At 41.6% G+C, this 24,585-nt stretch overlaps 1 protein-coding gene across 7 annotated transcripts in view; it reads left to right on the forward strand.

Annotated features, from left to right (window-relative positions):
- The window catches only part of LOC140725527 (inactive N-acetylated-alpha-linked acidic dipeptidase-like protein 2), a 965,400-nt gene that overhangs the window by 378,688 nt on the left and 562,127 nt on the right, over positions 1–24,585 (forward strand). For 6 of the 7 annotated variants that reach the window (XM_073041096.1, XM_073041095.1, XM_073041098.1 and 3 more), the window contains one exon: positions 22,817–23,351. In XM_073041096.1, the coding sequence (XP_072897197.1) occupies positions 22,825–23,351 (527 nt within the window). In that variant the 5' untranslated portion in view covers positions 22,817–22,824. Of the gene's footprint in view, positions 1–19,142; positions 19,169–22,816; positions 23,352–24,585 lie in introns of those variants that run through there. The other variant, XM_073041101.1, reaches the window with a different exon arrangement.

Genomic DNA, 24,585 nt, shown 5'->3' on the forward strand with positions numbered 1-24,585 from the left:
AGACCCCACTTGGAGTATTGTGCTCATTTCTGGTCACCTTACTATAGAAGAATGTGAAAACCATAGAAAGCGTGCAGAGGAGATTTATAAGGATGTTGCCTGGATTGGGGAGCATGTGTTATGCGAATACGTTGAGTGAACTCTGCCTTTTTTCCTTGGAGTGACGGAGGATGAGAGGTGACCTGATAGAGGTATATAAGATGATGCGAGGCATTGATTGTGTGGATAGTCAGAGGCTTTTCCCCAGGGCTGAAATGGCTAGTATGAGAGGGCATAGTTTTAAGGTGCTTGGAGGTAGGTACAGAGGAGATGTCAGGGATAAGTTTTTTTATGTAGAGAGTGTTGAGTGCGTGGAATGGGCTGCCAGCAACGGTGGTGGAGGTGGATATGATAGGGTCTTTTAAGAGACCTGGACAAGTACATGGAGCCCAGAAAAATAGAGGGCTGTGGGTAACCCTAGGTAATTCAGTACAGCTTTGTAGGCTGAAGCGCCTGTGTTGTGCTGTAGGTTTCCTATGTTTCTATATATCTGTACTGTTCTATTTCTATCCTCACTGCTACGTGACCAGAAGTAGTTCAGAGATTACTATTTTTGAGGCCGTGTTTCTTAATCTCTTGCCTAAAGCTTTAATGTTTGCTTTCAAGGCCCTCTTGTATCCATGTAGTTAATGTTAATATGGATGATAACCCTGCCTGTTAAAGCTATTAAAAATTAAAAAGGAGTAGGAGTAAGCCATATGGCCCTTCAAGCATGCTCAGCCATTCAGTGTGATTGTGGCTGATCTTCTGTCTCAGTACCATATTTCTTCAGTTTCTCTCTTGATGCACTTTGTGTTTAGGAATTTATTTCCCACTCAAATACCTTCAGTTTTTCGGCCTCCATAGCTCTCTGTGGTAAAGAATCTTCTCTTTTCAGAATGTTCTGCAGTCAGAAATTTCCTTACACAGGGGCAACATGCCATTCAGCAATCACAATTGTGACTAGAGAAATGCCAACCTGCTTCCTATGCTGTGTAAGGCACTCCTGACCTTTTCTTTCCTTTCCTTCCTTCTACAGTCGAATCACTTGGCTTCTATTATTCTGACCTCATGTTCAAAGATAATATCAGAACCAAACATGAGTTAGAGAACAATATCCCTACAGGGATCTCTGGATTTTCTGCATGCTCTTCATAATTATCTGGTATAAGTTTATTTTATTTCTTTAAAATTAGAAATACAGTGCTCAGTAGGTGCTTCATGCCCTTTGATCAATGCCGCCCCAGCACCCCTGATTGACCCTAACCTAACTGTAACACCTGTGTAGCACAGGTCTTATCGCGTGTGACACTTCGCCACGCTCTTTGAGAAAATCAAATTACATAGTTCTACACTAGGTGCTAGTAGGCCATCAGAAGATCCTAGGTATCGGAAGGAGGCATGAATAGAAACCACATACTTCTGGAAATAAAGTTATGTATAAAATATTTACCGTAGATTCCGGATTATAAGCCGCTACTTTTTTCCCACATTTTGAACAGCTTTGAACTCTGCGGCCTATAATCCAGAGCGGCTAATACATGGTTTTTTTTCATGCCGCCTCGTAAACATTTTGCCTCGTAACAGTAGACCAATAAAATTGATGAGTAGTTCACAGAGGTCCAATGAAATTGTACGATAAATCAAGCGCACTTTCACAATTAAATTATTGTAAATCAGTCATTTGTACTCACCCTCATCAACATGGAAAATACTCGAAGAAAAGCAAGACCCGAGCGCGTCAGACCCGATTAGACCCGATCGCATTGCGCAAGCGCGTCAGACCCGATTAGACCCGATCGCATTGCGCAAGCGCGTCAGACCCGATTAGACCCGATCGCATTGCGCAAGCGCGTCAGACCCGATTAGACCCGATCGCAATGCGCAAGCGCGTCAGACCCGATTAGACCCGATCGCATTGCGCAAGCGCGTCAGACCCGATTAGACCCGATCGCAATGCGCAAGCGCGTCAGACCCGATTAGACCCGATCGCATTGCGCAAGCGCGTCAGACCCGATTAGACCCGATCGCAATGCGCAAGCGCGTCAGACCCGATTAGACCCGATCGCATTGCGCAAGCGCGTCAGACCCGATTAGACCCGATCGCAATGCGCAAGCGCGTCAGACCCGATTAGACCCGATCGCATTGCGCAAGCGCGTCAGACCCGATTAGACCCGAGCGAAAACGCTGCTTTTAAGTTAAAGTCGATCAATAACTTTTCCTGGTAGGCAGCAGTATATATATTTTTACCAGTCGCTAGGAGATATTGGAATGTTGTTCGTGCTGTTCAGTAAAAAAGTATATGCAACGTAATTTGTGTTACCGATACGTATGTATATTTAAAAGTAGCGGTGCGGCCTAAAATCCGGTGCGGCCTTTACAATTAAAAAATTGATTTTATTTCTAAAATTAGAGCCTGCGGCTTTTAATCAGGTGCGCTCTGTAGTCCGGAATCTACGGTACATGAGCAAGAACAATTCAAAATTCCAACATTCAGTTTAGGTTCCAAATCTTAGATATCAAATCAAAAACAAATTCCTTTTTAATTAGAAACAGTGAGGTTCCTTTAGTACTCTAATTTCCCTAACTAATTAGATCTAGTATTATTCCCTATTTAAAATTTTAAAGACTAAACTTTCCTTTTTACTTACCCTAGTTACTAGAAAACCAAATATAATTCCTATTCTCAAGTATTGTAGTTAACTTCAGTTTCAGTTCCATGCAGTATATCTACATGTTTAAATTCAAATTCAAAAATTATATATACACAGTTTAACACTTTTCATGACAATTCTCCAGCATCACAACTTTTAAACAAGGTAAATCTCATTCAGTAACTTATCTAAGTCTTTGCAAAAATAGTCAGTTCTAGCAGAAAATCAAATTTGGAGTCTTTGAATGAAAATGGACTAGTACATCCAACCATATTAAATCCTCTACCTCATTACATATTTCATTCCCGCGCTGGTTCGTGGAATCTTGGTAGCTCGCCATCTTTCTTCATATATTGGATTGGAATCGTCTACCATCCACAGGAAGTCAGTTCACAAACTTGTACAAAAATCTTGACCAAATTCCTTGGTATGATTTTACAGAACTAATTCCTGACTACACCATGGGGAGGACGCAATTCACCAACACAAAAGAGGAAAATGAACTTACTTTATGAAAAACCTGTCACTTTGTCAGAATGTGCACCATTGAGTAAAATATGTACAATGTTCATTATTACATAGAGGGAATTGTGACACTGTTTCCAGGAACAAGATTCTGTTGAATAATTCTGAGAAATCCTGAGCCATAAGTAAAAACAGATGAAGAAATAAAGTCATCTGTACATAGAACATAGAATAGTACAGCACATTACAGGCCCTTCGGCCCACAATGTTGTGCCGACCCTCAAACCCTGCTTCCCATATAATCCCCCACCTTAAATTCCTCCATATACCTCTCTAGTAGTCTCTTAAACTTCACTAGTGTATCTGCCTCCACCACTGACTCAAGCAGTGCATTCTATGCACCAACCACTCTCTGAGTGAAAAACCTTCCTCTAATATCCCCCTTGAACTTCCCTCCCCTTACTTTAAAGCCATGTCCTCTTGTACTGAGCAGTGGTGCCCTGGGGAAGAGGCGCTGGCTGTCCACTCTGTCTATTCCTCTTAATATCTTGTACACCTCTATCATGTCTCCTCTCATCCTCCTCCTCTCCAAAGAGTAAAGCCCTAGCTCCCTTAATCTCTGATCATAATCCATACCCTCTAAACCAGGCAGCATCCTGGTAAATCTCCTCTGTACCCTTTCCAATGCTTCCACATCCTTCCTATATTGAGGCGACCAGAACTGGACACAGTACTTTAAGTGTGGCCTAACTAGAGTTTTATACAGCTGCACCATTACATTGCGACTCTTAAACCCTCGACTTATGAAAGCTAACACCCCATAAGCTTTCTTAACTACCCTATCTACCTGTGAGGCAACTTTCAGGGATCTGTGGACATACCCTCAGATCCCTCTGCTCCTCCACACTACCAAGTATCTTGCCATTTACTTTGTACTCTGCCTTGGAGTTTGTCCTTCCAAAGTGTACCACCTTAGACTTCTCTGGGTTGAACTCCATCTGCCAATTCTCAGCCCACTTCTGCATCCTATCAATGTCTCTCTGCAATCTTCGATAATCCTCTACACTATCTACAACACCACCAACCTTTGTGTCGTCTGCAAACTTGCCAACCCACCCTTCTACCCCCACATCCAGGTCATTAATAAAAATCACGAAAAGTAGAGGTCCCAGAACAGATCCTTGTGGGACACCACTAGTCAGAACCCTCCAATCTGAATGTACTCCCTCCATCACAACCCTCTGCCTTCTGCAGGCAAGCCAATTCTGAATCCACCTGGCCAAACTTCCCTGGATCCCATGCCTTCTGACTTTCTGAATAAGCCTACCATGTGGAACCTTGTCAAATGCCTTACTAAAATCCATGTAGATCACATCCACTGCATTACCCTCATCTATATGCCTGGTCACCTCCTCAAAGAACTCTATCAGGCTTGTTAGGCACGATCTGCCCTTCACAAAGCCATGCTGACTGTCCCTGATCAGACCATGATTCTCTAAATGCCCATAGATCCTATCTCTAAGAATCTTTTCCAACAGCTTTCCCACCACAGATGTAAGCTCACTGGTCTATAATTACCTGGACTATCCCTACTACCTTTTTTGAACAAGGGGACAACATTCGCCTCCCTCCAATCTTCCGGTACCATTCCCGTGGACAACGAGGACATAAAGATCCTAGCCAGAGGTTCAGCAATCTCTTCCCTTGCCTCATGGAGCAGCCTGGGGAATATTCCGTCAGGCCCCGGGGACTTATCCGTCCTAATGTATTTTAACAACTCCAACACCTCCTCTCCCTTGATATTAACATGCTCCAGAGCATGAACCTCACTCATATTGTCCTCACCATCATCAAATTCCCTCTCAGTGGTGAATATCGAAGAGAAGTATTCATTGAGGACCTCGCTCACTTCCACAGCCTCCAGGCACATCTTCCCACTTTTATCTCTAATCGGTCCTACCTTCACTCCTGTCATCCTTTTGTTCTTCACATAGTTGAAGAATGCCTTGGGGTTTTCCTTTACCCTACTCGCCAAGGCCTTCTCATGCCCCCTTCTTGCTCTTCTCAGCCCCTTCTTAAGCTCCTTTCTTGCTACCCTATATTCCTCAATAGACCCATCTGATCCTTGCTTCCTAATCCTCGTGTATGCTGCCTTCTTCCACCTGACTAGATTTTCCACCTCACTTGTCACCCATGGTTCCTTTACCCTACCATCCTTTATCTTCCTCACTGGGACAAATTTATCCCTAACATCCTGCAAGATATCCTAAACATCAACCACATGTCCATAGTACATTTCCCTGCAAAAACATTATCCCAATTCACACCCGCAAGTTCCAGCCTTATAGCCTCATAATTTGTCCTTCCCCAAATAAAAATTTTCTTGTCCTATCTGATTCTATCCTTTTCCATGATAATGCTAAAGGTCAGGGAGCAGAGATCACTGTCCCCCAGATGCTCACCCACTGACAGATCTGTGACCTGACCTGGTTCGTTACCTAATACTAGATCTAGTATGGCATTCCCCCTAGTCGGCCTGTCAACATACTGTGACAGGAATCCATCCTGCACACACTTAACAAACTCTGCCCCATCTGAACCCTTGGAACTACCGGTAATCAAGTGCCAATCAATATTAGGGAAGTTAAAGTCACCCATGATAACAACCCTGTTATTTTTGCACCGTTCCAAAATCTGCCTCCCAATCTGCTCCTTGGTATCTCTGCTGCTACCAGGGGGCCTGTAGAATACCCCCAGTAGAGTAACTGCTCCCTTCCTGTTCCTGACTTCCACCCATACTGACTCAAAAGAGGATCCTGCCACATTACCCACCCTTTTTGCAGCTGTAATAGTATCCCTGACCAGTAATGCCACCCCTCCTCCCCTTTTCCCCCTCTCTATCCCTTTTAAAGCACTGAAATCCAGGAATATTGAGAATCCATTCCTGCCCTGGTGCCAGACAAGTCTCCGTAATGGCCACTACATTATCATTCCATGTATGTATCCAAGCTCTCAGTTCATCACCTTTGTTCCTGATGCTTCTTGCATTGAAGTACACACACTTTAGCCCTTCTACCTTACTACCTTTACACCCTTTATTCTGCTTCTCTTTCCTCAAAGCCTCTCTATTTATCGGAACATAGCAAATTGAACGAAGAACAGTACAGTACAACACAGGAACAGGCCCTTCACCCACAGTGTTGTGCCAAACCAATTAAACGAGTAATCAAATGACCGAAGTAATCTCTTCTTGTTACACTATTTTCTTTATATTCATGTGCCTATCTGAATGCCTCTTAAAAGTTTGGTGGTAGATCCTTATAAGATGGCGGGGATTGCAGAGAATGATGTGTGGGATGCAGAGGGTTGTTTCTGCAATAATCACCCTCCTGGCACTTATTCCTGCAAACTAAACATATCTTTACCTCTCCCTCGCTCTCTTTTTTCTGCAGGGATTGCTTACTCCATGACTCCCTTGTCCATTCATCCCTCCCCACTAATCTCTCTCCCGGCACTTCTCCCTGCAAGCGGCGAAAGTAGTACACCTGCCTATTCACCCCATCTCTCACCTCCATTCAGGGCCCTAAACGTTCTTTCCAGGTGAGGCAGCACTCCACCTGTGAATCACCTGTGGTTGGCTGTTATGTCATGTGCTCCCGATGCGGTCTCCTCTGTGTTAGTGAGACCCATCATAAATTGGGGGATCTCTTCGTCAAGCACCTCCACTCCATCCTCCAAAAGTGGAGCTTCCCGTTGGCCAAGCATTTTAGTTCCCATTCCCATTTCTGTTTTGACAAGTTGGTCCATGGCCTCCTCTTGTGCAACACTTTATAATCTGTCTGGGAGGCCTCCAACCTGATGGCATGAATATTGATTTCTCCTTCCGGAAAAATGTTTTTTCCCTCTCTTTCTCCTCTTCTTCTCTTCTCCACTCTGGCCTCTTACCTCTTCTCACCTGCCTGTCACCTCCTTCTGGGACCCCTCCACCTTCTCCTTCTGTTATGGTCCACTCTCTTTTCCTCTCAGATTTCTTGCACACCAGTCCTTTATCTTTCCTACCCACCTGGCTTCACCTACCTAGGTATCCTTCTTTCTTCCCCCCCACCCCCCCAACATTTATTGGGACATCTTCCTCCTTCCTTTCCAGTCCTGAAGAAGAGTCTGGTCCCGAAACATTGATGTATATTTATTTCTGGAGATGCTTCCTAATCTGTCGAATTCTTCCAGCACTTTGTGTGTGTTGTTTTGGATTTCCAGATCTGCAGAATATCACGTGTATTTGTAGGTTAATTGGTTACATGGGTGTACTTGGGCAGAGCGGCTTGGTGGGCCAGAACAGCCTGTTATCATGTTGTATCTCCAAATAAAAATGTTACTGTCATTAGTGAGCCAAACATACTCGCCACTACCCTTTCTCTATGTCCACACTGACTTTCATCAGAAATTTTCAAAACAAAGCTCATGGTTGGGGGGATCCTTTTGGCCACAGATGACCCCTGAACAAATTCTACCAAATAGCTCTAAAGCTTGTTAAGCTATGCCTCAAAGCTAAGCCTATGGTTAAATCTGTCTTGTATTGTTGGTAAATATGAATGAAATCAATTTTCTAATTAAACACCCATTGATTTCAACATTATTCGTCCCTCTATTCTTCAGAATATTTCCAGCCTTTTCAGTTCTTAAAAATATTGAATGTTTGTGTCACTCATCTTAACAAAAAATCAGGAACTATGAAGCAATAACTATTAATAAGACATAGGAAAAAATATTTTTAAAACTAAAGTTGAAATTGCTCAAAATGTTAAAGTAAGTCTGCATTTATCTGAATTAATTCAAAAAGCTGTAAACTTCTTGAAAATTACCACTGAACCCCATGGCCATTTCTTTATATCGAAGTGAATGGAGTTACTGAATCTGCACTGGTCAAGTAAGGAATGGGTTCGATTGGCAAATTTCCCAGCATCATTTCTGAGCAAATTGTGCTATGAGCATCAAGGGTCAAACCTCAGTCAGAAATTTACTGAAAATATCTGTCAGTAGGTTTGGGATTAGTACAGTACTGTACCTATGAGAAGCATTCCCAAACCAACTGACGATCACAGAGAGGAATGCTGCAAGTTCCAAGTGAAGCTCCAATCATTTCTCAGGAAAATCCAAGTAAATGTGTATTTTAGCCAATTTAATAAGCATACTGCCTAAAAATATAATACCAACCTGCAAAAGCAAAGATGAAGAACAACAGCTGAAAGTGTCCTTGCTGACCTGTTTGAAATTGCTGTTGGTAGTTCCTGACATACTGGTGACTTTGTAAAATAAAGTATTACCGACAATTTTTTTTAGCACTGGAGGAAATAAATTTTGCCATAAACATAAAGTAATTAAAAACAAAGTAAGGCAAAATAACCTTCTTAAAATGTAATGCTCTTAGCTTTAATCCAAACACTCACTGAAATCAGTGAAGTCTCAGGTCTTCAGTCAGGTCCAATTATCAAGCCTCTCTATATTATTTGGTTTCACCTTTCCATTCCCCTGACATTTATGTATCTTGCTCTTAGTAGATATTTTTGAAGATATTATTAATTTTTTTCTGTATCGTCATTGTCTTGCAACTGTTACCATGGTTTCAAGTCAGTGTCCCTGCAGCAACTTATACACATCTCAGTGGTATTGACTTGTGTATTAAAAGAAGCAGGTTATACAGGTGAGAGAGAGAGGAGAATGGATAGAATTTAGGACTGGAAGTATATAAGCCTCATGCTGTGATTTTTTAATATAGCTTCACATTATTTTGCTTTGGCCATTGATGGGTTCCCTGCCTGGAAGTCTGCTTCAACATTTAAGATTCATTTATTATCAAAGAATATATAAATTATACTACCTTGAGATTTGCTTGATCACAAAGCAAAGCCACAAAGCAGAAAACCTGAAACAACTGAAAGGAACATCGGCATTCTGAACCAAAATTGAGTCCTCAGATCCAGACGCTGGAGCAGCCCGGAAAAGCCCAAAGCCTTGCTTACCAGTTCATTTTATTAGTGGGCACGGAGCACAGTAGCCTGCGCAACAACCTCAGCCATGAAGATAACCATCGCAGATAATGAATGTAATCGGCTCTTGTCCCAATCGACACCCTGTCTTTCCAGGCTGTCTGGGCTGCTGTTTAAATTGACCAGCCAACAGAACATCAAATTTCTCTGTCACCCTGGAGAGAGGAGAGAAAATTGTGTAGAGTGAATGAAATTGGCTCTCACCTCCAATCTGGGCCTGCCTTTAAAATGTCTGAACAGCGTATTGTACCTCGCACTAGGCTTGATCGGCAGGCTGGATTTCTGATCAGATTAGGAGGACAGGAAGAACTCAAAAGTAGGCTGCCAAATCCAGTAAATCTAAAGTCAGGAGTGGCTGATTCCTGACTCAAGGTATGTGAGAGGGTTCCAGTGCAAAAGCTGGATAAAAATGCTTCTTGTTCTCTGAATTCATGAACGTTTTAAAATAATTGCATCTTTTCCTGAGGCTGAATTACTCTACCTCAAACTGCCAAGTTTTCTAAACTGGGAAACCTTGAATGCTAAAATTAGCCTATAATAGGTTCAATCAAAGATTACCAGATTATTTTCTGGTTGTAGATCTATGCTTGTTCCACTTGCTTTATGTCCTGAAATCGATGAATTGTGGTTAAACTTTAACCTCCATCCCAACCCCAATCTAGTCATTTCTCAATACTGCAACCCAGTCCAATATGTGACTTGGATAGATATCATGAATTTTTTTCTCAGCTGCTTAAGTTGTAATGAAAGTATAGACTAAAGGAAGTATGGAATTGCCTAGCTTTGGTAATTTGATTGGAGGTTCTTTAATCCAGTAAGTTTCTGTCTGATTTATTCATGTTATATTTAATACACTCTCACTCCGTCATTATTTGTAGATTCTCATTGCAAATAATTATCACAAAAAATGCGGAGCAGGCTCCATGGCTGAATGGCCAATTCTGCTTCTTTGTCTTTATGACCTAGAAGACATGGGTTTTGTTATCAAGCTAGGTGGTTCAAGGCGGTCCCATAGATAAGAAGAATGTGCTAATAGGATTGAGTGAAGATCTTTTTGACAAAAATACCAAGGAAGCCTTGGAAAATAGCCAGTGTTGGCAACCACAGCTTGGGACTTTGCTGACCATGCAATGTTTAAGATTTGGCTACATTTATGCATTTACAGAACTGTAACTGGGAAAGAAACCATCTCATAGAGTAAAATTTGTGGAATTGTTAGTTCAGATTCTAGCTCTAAACATAGAAACATAAGCTTGTCAATCGATACACACAAAATGCTGGAGGAACTGAGCAGGCCAGGTAGCATCTGTGGAAAAGAGTAAACAGTCAGTGTTTCGGACTGGAGAAAAAGAAGAGAAGTCAGAGTAAGAAGTTGGGAGGAGGGGATGAAGAAATACAAGGTAGTGGGTGATTGGTCAAACCGAGAGAGGGGGCAGGGGTGAAATAAAGAACTGGAAGGCTGATTGGTAAAAGAGATAAAGGGCTGAAGAAGGGGGAACCTGATAGGAGACGACAGAAGACCATGAAAGAAAGAAAAGGGGGAGTTAATACCAGAGGGGGGTGATGGGCAGGTAAATAAATAAGAAGGAGGGAAATTGGATTGAAGAATGCTGAAGTAGGGGGTGGTAATTACTGGAACAACATCTCCTCCACAATCTCCCTCATCACAGTGCACCACAGCGCTGTGTGCTTAGCCTTCTATTCTACTCCATTTATACTTATGACTGTGAGTTAAGCACAGCTCCAGTGCCATATTTAAGTTTGCTGATGACACCACTGTCATTGGCCAAACCAGAGGTGGTGACAAATCAGGGAGATTGAAAATCTGGCAGAGTGGTATCACAACAACAATCTCTTACTCAATGTCAACAAGATGAAGGAGCTGATTATTTGCTCCAGGAGGGAGAAACCAGAGGCCCTTGAGGCAGTCCTCATTGAGGGATCAGAGATGGAGAGGGTCAACCACTTTAGATTCCTCAGTGTTATTGTTTCATAGGATCTGTCCTGGGTCCAGCAGCCAAGTGCCATTGTGAAGAGCATATGGTAGCACCTGTACTTTCTTAATATTTTCTGAAGATTCAGCATGCCATCTAAAGCTTTGACAAATTTCTGTAGATTTGTGGTGGAGAGTATCATAACGAACTGCATTATGGCCTGGTATGGAAACACCAATGCCCTTGTACAGAAAAGCCTACTAAAAGTAGTGGACTTGGCCCATTGTACATGGACCCCCATCATCCATGCCATGTTCTCCTCATGATGCTGGCATCAGGAAGAAGGTCCAGGAACAAGACCCATACCACCAAGTTATTACCCCTCAACCATCAGGTTCTTGAACCAGAGGATACAACTTCACTCGCCCCAACACTGAACTGTTCCTACACCGATGGACTCACTTTCAAGGACTCTTCATCTCATGTTCTCTATATTTATTGCTCATGATTTATTATTATTATTATTATTATTATTATTATTATTATTATCTTCTCTTTGTGTCTGCACAGTTTATTGTTTGTTTTCTGCAGATTGGTTGTTGTCTGTCCTGCTGGTATGGTTTTTCGTTGCTTCTATTGTGTATCTTGTATTTACCATGATTGCCCGTGAGAAACTGAATCTTGGAGTTGTATATGGTGATAATAAATTTACTTTGAACTTTGAACCTGCTATGAAATGTGTTGCTTTTGTTATGTACCCCGTAACTGGGTCACTTACCAGCAAAGATAGAGAGGTCCATTGAAGTCTGATGGTACTATTTTTAATAGTATTTATTGATAAAAATACACAAAAATAATATCAATGCAAACGTACAGATAATATACGTCGTCAATACTAAATCTAAAATCGCGGGTCTAATAATAATCAATAAGAAATAGCTCTATCGTTGTCTAGGGGATGGATAATGTATTGTCCGATGGAAATATAAAAGTCACTCAGTTCATTCAAGCTGCAGCTTTTGGGTTGGAGAGAAAGACGGGTTAAAACTTGCCCATTCCTTTTATGATGTCAATCCTTCGAGAGTCGTTGGGAGTTGATTTCCCCGTTGTTAGCTAAAAACCGTTCTGCCGTGCTAAAGGGCCCACCGATTCCGGGGCAAACGGAAAAGGACGCACGTGGCTTTCCACTGGTTTTTGCTATTACGGGATCGTTAGCCTTTCTTCTGGTGCGTCTGAGGGGCTGTTCCCACAGAACCTTTTTTTTTCCCTGACTCATAGGGTCTCAGATGTCAATCAGGTTGGGATGATGCAATCCCTCCACCAACCTCCCTCTCGGTTCATTGCCTGGGGCTTCAATGCATCGTACAGGATGCAATACACAAGTCCGTCTCCAAGAGACAATAGCCTGTATCAATGGGTCCGACTTTCGGAGGCCAGGACACATTCCAACTCCTTGTGAATTCTGCATGTCTTTCTCTCATTTCCTGGGTCTCCCGAACTGACTTAATAGTGATCTTGCGATTCTCACAAAGGAGGGGGTTACCCCGCACCCTTCGGCCCCTCAGAGCTGTGGCACATTCGTAACACTTTCCAATAGCAGTCAAGTGCTATAAATTACAAAATAAATAAACAGTGCAAAAGAGGAATGATGCAGTTGTGTTCAAGGGTCCACGGATCGTTCTGAGACCTGATGGCGGAGTGGAAGAAGCTGTACCTAAAACTCTGAGTGTGGGTTTTCATGTACCTGTACCCACCTCCCCGATGGTAGTAATGAGAAAAGAATATGTCCCAGATGAAGTCAGTGAACAGTTCTTTTCCATGCCACTAGGCTCTCTATCTTCTTCCTGTACACCAATGCATTGTTATTTGAAGTTTGGAGCACTGTGGTGGTGTCACCTGCAAACCTGTAGATATGGTTAGAGTAGAATCTGGCCGTACTGGAAGCTGGGGTGGGGGAGTGGACTGAGAATGCAGCCTTGAACGGACCAGTGCTGAGAATAATACAGCCAGGGGTGTTGCTGCCTGTCCGTATTGATTGTGGTCTGTTGGCTATGATGTCAAAGTGCTTTTATCCTGAATGCAACATAGTTTCAATACAATTCGTCTGCGGTTTCTGTTCAATATGCAGGTTCAGTAAGGTTGGAGAATAGTAAAGACTGCTAGTGTTAAACAGTAATATAGAGTGCAAGGTTTTTTGTTTTTACACTTGACAAAAGATTTGTTACGCTAGATTAGCTTGGTTATGCTATGGGTGTCCAGGTTTGTTATTGCTAAGCATTTCATAAATTTTATAAAGTGTAAATATAGTATAAATAGATTAAATAGCTTCCAGAAGATACCACTGTTTTAAGTAGAAGTTCAGTGAAAGTTTCTAGTTTTACATTTTTTCTTGGCGTCATATACGCAACCTGAGACTGGAAGGATTAATTGATTCTTAGTTACTAAATTAACCATGTGTCGTTACCTGGGGTGAATACGCCAGTTGTCTGGAGCACTCATGGGAGGAGAGGGAAGTGTTGGACGGATTTATTCTTGAATTATAAATGATTATCCTGAAAGCTATGGAGTAGTGTTTAGATATGATCTGTTTATCTTTTGCATATAAATTGAATGCCAAGAGATGAATATTTAAAACAAACAAGACTATCTGCAGTGAAGATATTCATGTAATGTTTGTGTTCTGGAATTACAGAGTTGTGTTTTATCCTTTAAGGGGACATCTTGCATACTGTGGAAAAGAAACCTGACTGGCACGTAACAGAGCATTTTGGTTTGGATTGCTTCCCTTTCCTTGAAGAAAGGCCAGAAATGCCATGGAATTAGGCATTATGGCAGGTTGCACTATATCACCCCTGGCCTTCACCATGGCCATGGAGCTCATTATCAGGGCTTCAAGATGGATGGTAGGCAGTAAAGAAACAAGTGCTAGACTTTGTCTTCCCCCCATTAGGATGTACATTGATGAAAGAGCAACACTGACCACTACTGCAGCTTGCACCAAGCAACTACTTGGAAAGCTGCAGGAAAACAACAAGTAGGCCAGAATGAAAATCAAACCCAGCAAGTAATGAAGCATCTTTATCTTCAAGGGAATGCTGAAAGGCATGAAGTTCTTTGTCAGTAATGACCCAATTCCAAATGTCTGAACAACCTTTCAAAAGCCTGGGTAGATGGTACAACTCCGGCCTCATGAACAACGAGGAGGTGCAGCAACTAAAGCAACACATCGCCAATGGCCTGGACAACATCGACAAGTTCGTGCTGCCTGGAAAACTGAAGCTCTAGTGCTTCCAGTTTGGACCCTGGGTGATGTGGCCACTCACTGTCTATGAGGTCCCACTAGCATCCATGAAGAAGCTCGAGCGAGCCATCACGTCATTCGTAAAGAAGTGGCTTGGTGTGCCAAGGTGTATCAGTAACATCAGTCTCTATGGTAAATGAGCCTTTGAACTACCTTTCACTGGCCTTAAAGACGAATCCATGTGTTCGAAGGTACATCTACAGATGACACCCAAAGACTCCCGTGACAAGACCATCAGTAACACTGCACGGACCTTATCAAGAAGGTGGAAATGGACCCCAGCTGATGCAGTGCAGCAAGCAACTGTTACCCTTCGGCATAGAGACATTGTGAGGCAAGTCCAACAGGGCAGGGGCAGCTTTGGTCTGGCAGCAAGTGGACCCAGCTGGCACAAGGCCACAATTCCAGAGCGAAGGAAGATGTTTGTTGAGGAAGTGTGGTGACAAGAAGAGTCAGACAGAAGTGTAAAGGCCATCTCCCTGGCTAAGCATGGGCAGTGGATGCAGTGGGAAAGCACTGAGAGGAGGAAGATCAGCTGGAAGGACGTATGGGAGATGGAAGCAAATAGACTTAGTTTTCTTATCAGAGCTGCATATGATGTGCTTCCCTCACAAAAAAACCCTCCACCAGTGGTTCAGTGAGGACCCAACTTGTGCCCTGCACCCGATTCTAGCGACCGTCAAGTATATCCTGGCAAGCTGCAAAATCAGCCTCACACATGGCAGATACACATGGCGTCACGACCAGATCCTGAAGAGTCTGGCAGCAGTAATCAAAACCAAGAGAATAGCAACCAACTCCTTGCCCCCTGGAACCACTAACGCTTTGACACCAGCAGCATTTCTTTGGGGAGACCAACTAATCTCCCTCCTAAGCCAGAAACAGGATAAAGGAACATGGCCCGTGACTGGAAGATGCCGGTGGATGTCAATAAACAACTCATCTTTCCACTAGAAATTGCTACCAACAACCTTAGGCCAGACTTGGTTCCCTGGTCCAATTCATTACAAGTGGTCTGCATCGTGGAACTCACAGTCCTGTGGGACAATTCAGTGGCTGAAGCATATGAGCTCACTACGCAGATCTAGCAGCTGAAGCTCAGTGATGGGGCTGGAAATCTGAAGTTTGTCCTGTAGAGGTGGGTTGTAGAGGATTTATAGTCACATCCACTATCAGATTCCTGAAGGAGCTGGGGATCCATGGACAGACTCTACGGCAAACCACGAGAGCCACATCAGAGGTGGCGGAAAGAGGCAGCCGCTGGCTTTGGATCAAACAAAAGGACCACTCCTGAGCAACAAAGTAGCACCAAGAAAGTGGGAGGACTCAACGAGAGGTGACTCTGGGACATTAAAAGTCATTGTCAAGCTCTCCGGAGATGTAGTAGGCTAACTAATGAAACATTGAGGAAGGAGGGTGCCCAATTAAAAACCCCTACATGGCAACTCTGTGGCACTCCCAGCACCAAGACAGTCTCGAGCAAGTGCTTATGGCCCATTGGCACAAGGAATATAGAAACCTAGAAACATAGAAAATAGTAAGTTTGCTGATGACACGAAGGTTGTAGGTGTTGTGGATAGTGTGGAGGGCTGTCAGAGGTTACAGCGGGACATTGATAGGATGCAAAACTGGACTGAGAAGTGGCAGAAGGAGTTCAACCCAGATAAGTGTGAAGTGGTTCATTTTGGTAGGTCAAATATGATGATATTAACATCTTATCCTGAGTTTTTAATTTGTTTTTCTTTTTCTGTTTAAGAGACAAAGGAACTTATTCTCTTATATTTGAGAGATGGATACTATGTCATATGAGGCATTATCAGTGTGCTGTCTTGCATTAATTTCAATCATGAAGATGTAGAGACATACTGAAGAGAAATCTTTTTCTTCCTCAGTAAGCTCTGGCTTTTATTGGATTTATGACCTTTCCAGAAGGATTCTTGGCACTTAAGGATAAGGAAATATATTAAAAACTGTAAATTGATCTTCCCAGCACCTGAGAATTAATATATTTACAAGTTTAGACACAGCAATATTGTAAGCAATGACAGAAGGTTAGGGTGTTCTTTAATTGGTGAGAGGTTATTGTCTGAGCATCCTTTAACATCAGTCACTGAAAGCAAAGATACAGGTCCAACGAATCGTCAGCAATTGATAAGTTGGTCTTCTTTGCAAGACATTATAGTACAGGATTGAGGATGTTTTATTGCAATAGTACAGTACCTCCTGAAACCACACCTGGGGTATTGTGTGAAGTTTGAGTGTCCTTATAAAGAGCGAGTATATTTATCACAGAGGAAACAGTTCAGCAGGGATTGGCTAGTTCAAAGCAAGGAGGCTGCTTTCTCTAGGTGGGGTGTCAAGAAAAATATTCACAGTGTAAACATGTTGAGGGCTGAGGTATGAAGAAATTCCTTCACTCTTGGGGTGGTGAATTTGCTGAATTTCCTGTGTCACAAAGTTATGGGGGCCAAGTGGTTAAATACATCCAAGAAAGAAATGGATTTCTGAATGTTAATATCAAGGAGAGAGATTGGGAACATGGTACATCACGGTGGAGCAGGCTCAAGAACTTACACACGCTATTTTTCTACTGATCGATTGTGATACCAGTTAATGAAAGCATGTGCACACACTATTCCCAATACACACAGCTGGCAGGCAAGATGCCTTTTCTAGGTGAACACTTATGAATTTTCCCTTTATCCTAACATGCACAAAATGCTGGAGGAACTCAGTAGGTCAGGCAGTATCTTTGGAAAGGAATAAAGAGCTGATGTTTTGATTAGGACTGGAAAAGAAGTATGAAGAAACCAGAATAAGAAGTTGGGGGAGGGGAAGAGTACAAGCTAGAAGGTGATAGAGAAAGCCAGGTGAGGGGAAGGTAGGTGGATGGGGGAGGGGAGATGAAATGAAAAGCTGGGAGGAGATAGGTGGAAAGAGTAAAGGGCTGAAGAAGCAGGAATCTGATAGGAGAGGCAGAGCGTACCATGGGAGAAAGGGAAGGAGGAGGAGCATCAGAGGGAGGTGATAGGCAGGAGAAGAGAAGAGATGAGAGGGGAGCCAGAATGGGGAATGGAAGATGAGAGAAGGCGGAGGGGGGAAAATTACTGGAAGTTAGAGAAATCAATGTTCATGCTGTCAGGGTGGAGGCTACCCAGGCAGAAGATGAAACCTAGGAGTGGCCTCATCTCCATGCATAGACCGACATGTTGAAGTGCAAAAGGGGATTGGAATTAAAGTGGCTAGCCACTGGGAGATCCTTTTTGTTGCAGAAGGAGCGAAGGTCCTTTTACGTAATTCCATTTTGTCAGTAAAGACCAGCCCATGGTCACCCTAGCTGACATAGTAGCAAGGTTGTTGGACTGAAGATGAGTGGCTTGCACTCTTGTACAGCCTCAGTTTGAATCACATGAAGAATTAAACTTAAGACTAGAATGGAAATAATGGTTGTAAATATGCCACCAATATCAAATATTGCAGAACCGTTACAGCACATCCACCAAGGAAAGGAGTGACAGTGAATTTCAGGAATAAAAGTTTCAGGTGAGAGAGGGGAAATAAACAAGATGAAAGTAAATAGGAAACAGAGTAATGCCAATGAAATTTTTAAAAAGATCGAAACTAAGGCTCTTGAGCAGTAAAAATAGTATTGCCATACTTGTAGCTGCGAAAAGAATATAACAGATAATGGTGTTTTACAGTGAATAGTTCATCATCAGAAATTAGAAACTTGCCCAGCTGACTTCTGAAGTCACTGAATACAAAGTAGCTTGCAGTATTTTTCACATCAACCCTGCCAATAGAATAGAATATTATATATATTACCCAGTCCTGATGAAGAGTCTCGGCCCAAAATGTCAACTGTTTGCTCTTTTCCATAGATGCTGCCTGGCCTGCTGAATTCCTCCAGCATTTTGAGTGTGTTACTTGGATTTCCGGCATCTGCAGATTTTCTCCTGTTTGTGATACTTTGCCCTTCTTTGGTCCTAAAACTTTTCCCAGGATGATAATGTCAAGTACTGCAGGTCATATCTCTAAGCCGAGTCTGGGGAGGGGGGAAGGTTTAAAGGAGATTTACACAGCATGTGCAGTATCTTTTTACAAACAAGTTCTAGATACTCAGAATAGCATACCAGTTAAAGTAGGTGTGTTAGCAGCATTTATGGAGCATTTAGAGAGACAAAAAAATTACAGGTAAATGTGAAGTACAGACTATGTGTAGGCAGGTGTGTGGTTTAAAATTGACGTCATGTTGTTTCTGTTATGTACTGTTCTAAGTTCTTGAAGAAAATTGATCATTTTATAACATAAATCTACATTCAGTGGCACTTTATTGGGGAACACCTGTTACTATCAGCATCTCAATGCATAAGGGCATGGTCACGCAGTTCAGTTTTTGTCAGACTAAACATTAGAACGGGGAACAAATTTGATCTAAGTGACTTTGAGCATGGATTGGTTGTTGGTGCCAGACATTGTGGTTTGAGTATTTCAGAAACAGAGTTTATAGAGAATGGTGCAAAAAACAGAAAACATCCAGTGGGCAACAACACTCCGTTAAAAGAGGGAGGTCAGAGGAGTCAGGCCAGAGTAGTTCAAGCTATGAGGAAAGTGATAGTAACTCAACTAACCATGCTTTACAACAGTGGTGTGCAGAAGAACATCTCTGAATGCACAGTTGAAATTTGAAGTGGATGGGCAACAACAGCAGAAAGCCATGAAAGTAGACTCAGTTGCCACTTTATTAGGTAAGTGAAGGCCACTGAGTGTATAATCAATATATAAATGGAGACACAATAAGTATCTTTTCATATTCCCTATTATTCTCTTAACTGCCACTTTATTTTTCACTCCATGATGTATTCATGCACTTTTATTTTTAAAAATCAGTTCTGAGAAGACTATCCTTAGCCCAAATTTGAATAAAATCCTGTCCTGCTTTCCTCCATTCCTTAGTCAAGGGAAATATGATCACATTAAATTTAAAGTAAGCACCATCTGGTTTTTAGGAGAACAGATGAGATCTGTGTATAGAGAAAGGGTAAAATTTATGGAACTGGGAGAACGATGATCAGAAGAGAAAAGTAAATGGAATCACAAATGATCAACAAAGCGTCAGATGGAACACCTGAATAAAAAAAGAAGGGACTGAGTGAGAGACACCTGTGAAACACATTTGAAAGTGTAGAGATCAATGTCAGACTGTGTTCAGGTGAGTTAGGCTGAATGAGGAAAGAAATGCAGAGCAGTCATCAAAACAATTAGGAGAAACCATAAATTCAAGTAACGAATGGACATGAAAAATGTGCAGGGCCAGTATTCATTGTCACCTTCAGTACTGCTCAAAGTCTGTTTGCTACTTCTGGGCTAATAAGAGAGCTACTAGGAATAAATCACAATGCTGAGAAATTGGTGTCACATGTAGCCCAGGTCAGGTAAGTCAAGTATTAATGAAACTGATGGTATTTTATAACAACCCACTGGGGTTTATAACAATCTGGCAGCTTCAGGATCATTGTTACTGATGTTAATTCAATCTCCCCCAGGTCCTGTAGTGTGAGGTCTACACGTTCTCCCAATGATCACATGGGTTTTCTCTGAGTGCTGTGATTTCCTCCCACGTTCCAATGACCTGCAGGCTGGAAGGTTAATAGGCATCTGTAAGGGAGTTGATGGGCATGTGTGGAGAATAGAATCTGATGAGTATAAATGGGCTTGATAGTCATAACGGACTAAGTGTGCCAAAGGGTTGTTTCTGTACTGTGCTACTCTACGTAAACTAGTCATTCGTTCACAGTACTCTTCAGGAGAGGAAATCAGCCATGCCTGCTTACTCTAGCCTAGAATGTGATGCAATGTGGTTGACTCTTAAATTGTCTTTATGGTTAACACCAGTTATAGTGAGATGAATAAATTACAAAAGCAAATACATATAATAGCTTTTGATAAGCTTAGGATGCCTAACAAGTAATACAGTTAAGAAAAGCTGAAATTCAATTCCCTGAGAAGAATTTGTGCAAGATGCAAACGTTTTCCTGATCATAGTAACTTCTATTACAAGGCAGTTGCAGAAACAGGAGAAGAAGAATTTTCTTTATTGCTGTTTTTCTTCTGAAAAATCTATTATAAAATTACAACTGCATTATTGAAGGTGATGCTTGGCCTGGTTTCATGTAAAGTAATTTTTCTTGAAAAGAATACTTGCCCTTTATGCCCCATCAGCGCATTAACATAAGCTAAAAGTACAAAAAAAGTTCTGAAGATTCATGGACTATTTTGACATTAAAAAATAATTAGTGATTTTCTGACTGCATAACAAGGTAGTACGGAGCATTTTGATTTCAATTTTTTCTCTAATATTTTTAAATGTGGTCTTTCATGAATTTGCTGTGGTCACATTGTGCTTGTTGCATCTTGTTCACAGTTGTGATTAATCTTTGGAGATCTTATTTGGATTTAATCCTACAGATTCTTAAAGGCAGCTGGACACATGAAAGAACTTGTTAAGATAAAGTTTGGTTTGTTTTCCTCTATCAGCTAAGGTATAAAATATAAAATCACCTAAATACATGCTAAAAATTGTGCACAACTCTAGTAAGACCACAGCTTGAGTATTGTTACTGTTCTGGTGATGATGAACCAAATGGAAATATGAAATGCTACTGGGATAAAAGGTAAACATCAGTAACAATAATCACAAACTTACTGAACTGTTGTAAAATCTCATCTGATTCGCTAGGTTGAACAACCCTTACCCAAAATGCCTGGGGCTGGAAGTGTTTCAGATTTTGGAATATTTGCATCTATATAATGAGCTACCATGGGGAAACACGAATCTAAACACAAAATCCATTTACTTTACATATACAGCTTATTGTACTGTATGTACAGTTGGTGCAAAGATCATAAAGTGAACAGTCCGCAGTCAGAGCACAGTCTCACCTGCTGGAGCTTGGGACCTCTGCAGACAGTTGGAGTAAAATGACTGCCCCGACCGCGTCTATTACTGGGTTCCAGTGCTGTGATTGGCTTCACATCCACAGTCGATTTTAAACAGCCGCCTGTGCCACAGCAACTAAGATGGGAGGAAATAGTTTTGTCTAATATTGTTAATAATTTTGTGCATAAACCAATTACCTTCAATTTGCTATTCATTGTGATAGATCTTTGCTTGTTTCATTGTCAGCATACCACTTAGCAGTGTTGGCGCGTGGCCAAGTAGTTAAGGCGTTCGTCTGGTTATCTGAAGGTCACTAGTTCGAGCCTTGGCTGAGGCTTGTGTGTGTGTCCTTGAGCAAGGCACTTAACCACACATTTCTCTGCCTAACGACACAGGTGCTAAGCTGTATGGGTCCTAATGCCCTTCCCTTGGTGGTGTGGAGAGGGGAGATTTGCAGCTTGGGCAACTGCCGGTTGCCTTGCCCAGGCTTGCGCCCTGGAAACTTTCCAAGGTGCAAATCCATGGTCTATTGAGACTAATGGAGGCCTACCACTTAGCAGCATATGTTCACTGTAATGCTGATGAATCCATTCTTTAATACACTGTTGAGATCTTCATTTTTTGCTTTATGCAGTGTTGTTCTATTTGTCATTAATTTTTGGTCATTACATATGTGAAGTCACTTCTCAGAATTGTCTATGCTGTGCAGAGACCTGTGGAACCTTCCCAGCGTTTTGTGGAATGTTTCATTTGTGATGTGATGTCAGTGCTCAAAAAACAAACTGGATTTTGAAGGTTTGTGAGTTTGGAATTTTGGATAAGGAGTACTCAGTCTGTACTCTCCTTACCTGATACGGCCTAAATATGACACCAAAATCTTAGAGGAAGTTCTTAGAGAGAGCAAGCAACTGGCATCTGGTGAGTGAGTGGTGGAGGAATGGGACAGTGGTAGGGATAAAGCAGGAAAATTGAGTGGGACAGGAAGGCGGTAAGTGATAATGAAAGATGTGGAGAGGAAGTGAGATTGGATACTGAAGATATTGAGTAAAAGAGTGATGGGCGGGGAGGAGGTGGTTAGCAGAGGACCGACAGAAGCTGGAATGAGGGAGAAATTATGTTCAAGGGATTAGTGGTCAAGAGAGCAAGTCAATTGTTTCTTTTGTCACATTAGTATCATTTCTAGTAGGCAATGACCATACAATCTAAAAATAATTTATACACAGACATCTTCTGTTTCTCATAAAAAAACAGTTTACTCCTCAAACCTGTGAAAACTGGAATGGAAGCAAATCATCCTAGATCTTGATGTGGACCAGAATGGTTTCTCTTTTACTCTCCTTATCTGTAGAAATGGCTCAATAAGCATGTTTTAGTTTGAAATCTGAAAGTAAAATTTTGGCTGACATATGGTATTTAGAAATGTCTTAATAATTTGAATTTTAATTTTTGACTACAGGTAGAAAAATGGCTTACCGGAAAGTGGATCAGAGATTTCCATTGCACACTCCGGATCTGGATACTGAGGAACTTCCAGTCACTTCTCTGGAATTAGAATGGGACATGGAAAAGGAACTGGAAGAAAGTGAATTTGAAGGCTTTGAGCAAGATGATTCTAGACAGCACCATCTGGCAAACACCACTGGAAACAATGAGCTTGACATTGAATTTGTGGAACCTTCAGCATCGCCACGGGGAAGATTCGAACGCCTAGAGGAAGAGTGTGATTTTGGGGCACAAGCAAGAACAACGCCAAAAACTCGGCAGAGCAGCTTTCCTCAGAAGGCAAAACTCCTTGTTGCAGGGATTGCTATATTTATTTGTGGTATTCTAATAGGTTACTATGGATGGAAAGGTACCTCAGAAAACATTTTGGAAAATAATGTAACAGCGACAACACCACCTGAACCCTCAGCTGCAGCACCTGATGATAGTAAAATCTCTCAGGATGTCCTTCAAGAAATCGATGGTTACAGTATCAGGAAATTTTTTAGGTAAGTGTAATTGTGATACAAATTATTAAGCTTGATTGTTATGAAGCCAAATTGGGGAGACGAAAAAGTTGATATATTTCTCTGCACACTTCCCCAAGATTGGCACGGTAGTTGATGAATTATTACTTTAATTAAATCAGTGAATTTTTCTCAAAATTAAGTGTGAAAGTCTAAAAGATAAGGAAATGGCATTCAAACTGCACTAAATTTTATTCATCAATGCATTTTGCATAACATTATCACTTCTGAAATTAGAAATAAAACATTGCACTAATAATTTTCTGACTATGGCAAGACTCTGCAGTATTTCATCGAACAGTTGCAGGTTAGCAATGAACTCATGGTGAGAAACATTTTTGCTGCATGATTAGTTCATGTCTATGTCTGGATGTGACCATGACTTTTTTTTTCTACTTTTTAAACAGATATTATATGTGGGATCTTGGGAAGTGGGTGTCTTTGCCAACTTGGATTTGTTGCACATTTCCAAGTTGCCCTGAGAAGCAGGTGAATGTTTACCTTTGGGGATAAATGCCAAAGTTTTAACCCTGTATTAATAAAGTTGTAGCATTATATGTCTATGTTCAACTTTGTGTTTAACTTGGAGGGAGACTTGCGAATTATCCAGTTTCCATAGCCTTGTTGTTCTGTCTTTCTCAGTTTGCCCTCCCAGTGAGTGCTGCTCAAATAAAGTGCATTCATCCCATATAAAGTAAATAAATAGCGTCATCCCAAGTGGTGAGTTTGGATGGATGGGGTATTAATCATTTAACTGTTCTTCTATATGCAGTATTTTATCAAGCTCAGTGAATATGTTGCAGTTTCACCACTTCCTAGAGGTGCATTGAGTTTTCATCACCTTATTTAGCCTTGAGATTATTGGTGTTTGGCAATTACCGACACATTGTCAACCAGTGCCCTAACTTTATTGTTCATATAATTAGTTATTGATTGCTCCCCACTCCAACCAAGATGTCAATGGCAGGAGTTTGATAATGATGTTGCTATTGTTAGACCCAGTGGAGGAAGTTGCTCATGGATCTTTTCTTGTCTTTTTCTGAAGCTGTAAAACCAGAGCAAAAATTAAGGAAATTTGATGTCTTTTAAAAAAAAGATTGATCATATACCAAGTATAACATGCACATCTGCTATACGTGAACAGCTGCTGACATACACCCACAATTGCCTGAATATTTGCTCAGAACTGTGCTTTTGTTAAATCTTTTAATTTCTT

Source organism: Hemitrygon akajei, chromosome 3 (genome assembly GCF_048418815.1).
Source record: "Hemitrygon akajei chromosome 3, sHemAka1.3, whole genome shotgun sequence".
In the NCBI taxonomy this organism is placed as follows: Eukaryota; Metazoa; Chordata; class Chondrichthyes; order Myliobatiformes; family Dasyatidae; genus Hemitrygon; species Hemitrygon akajei.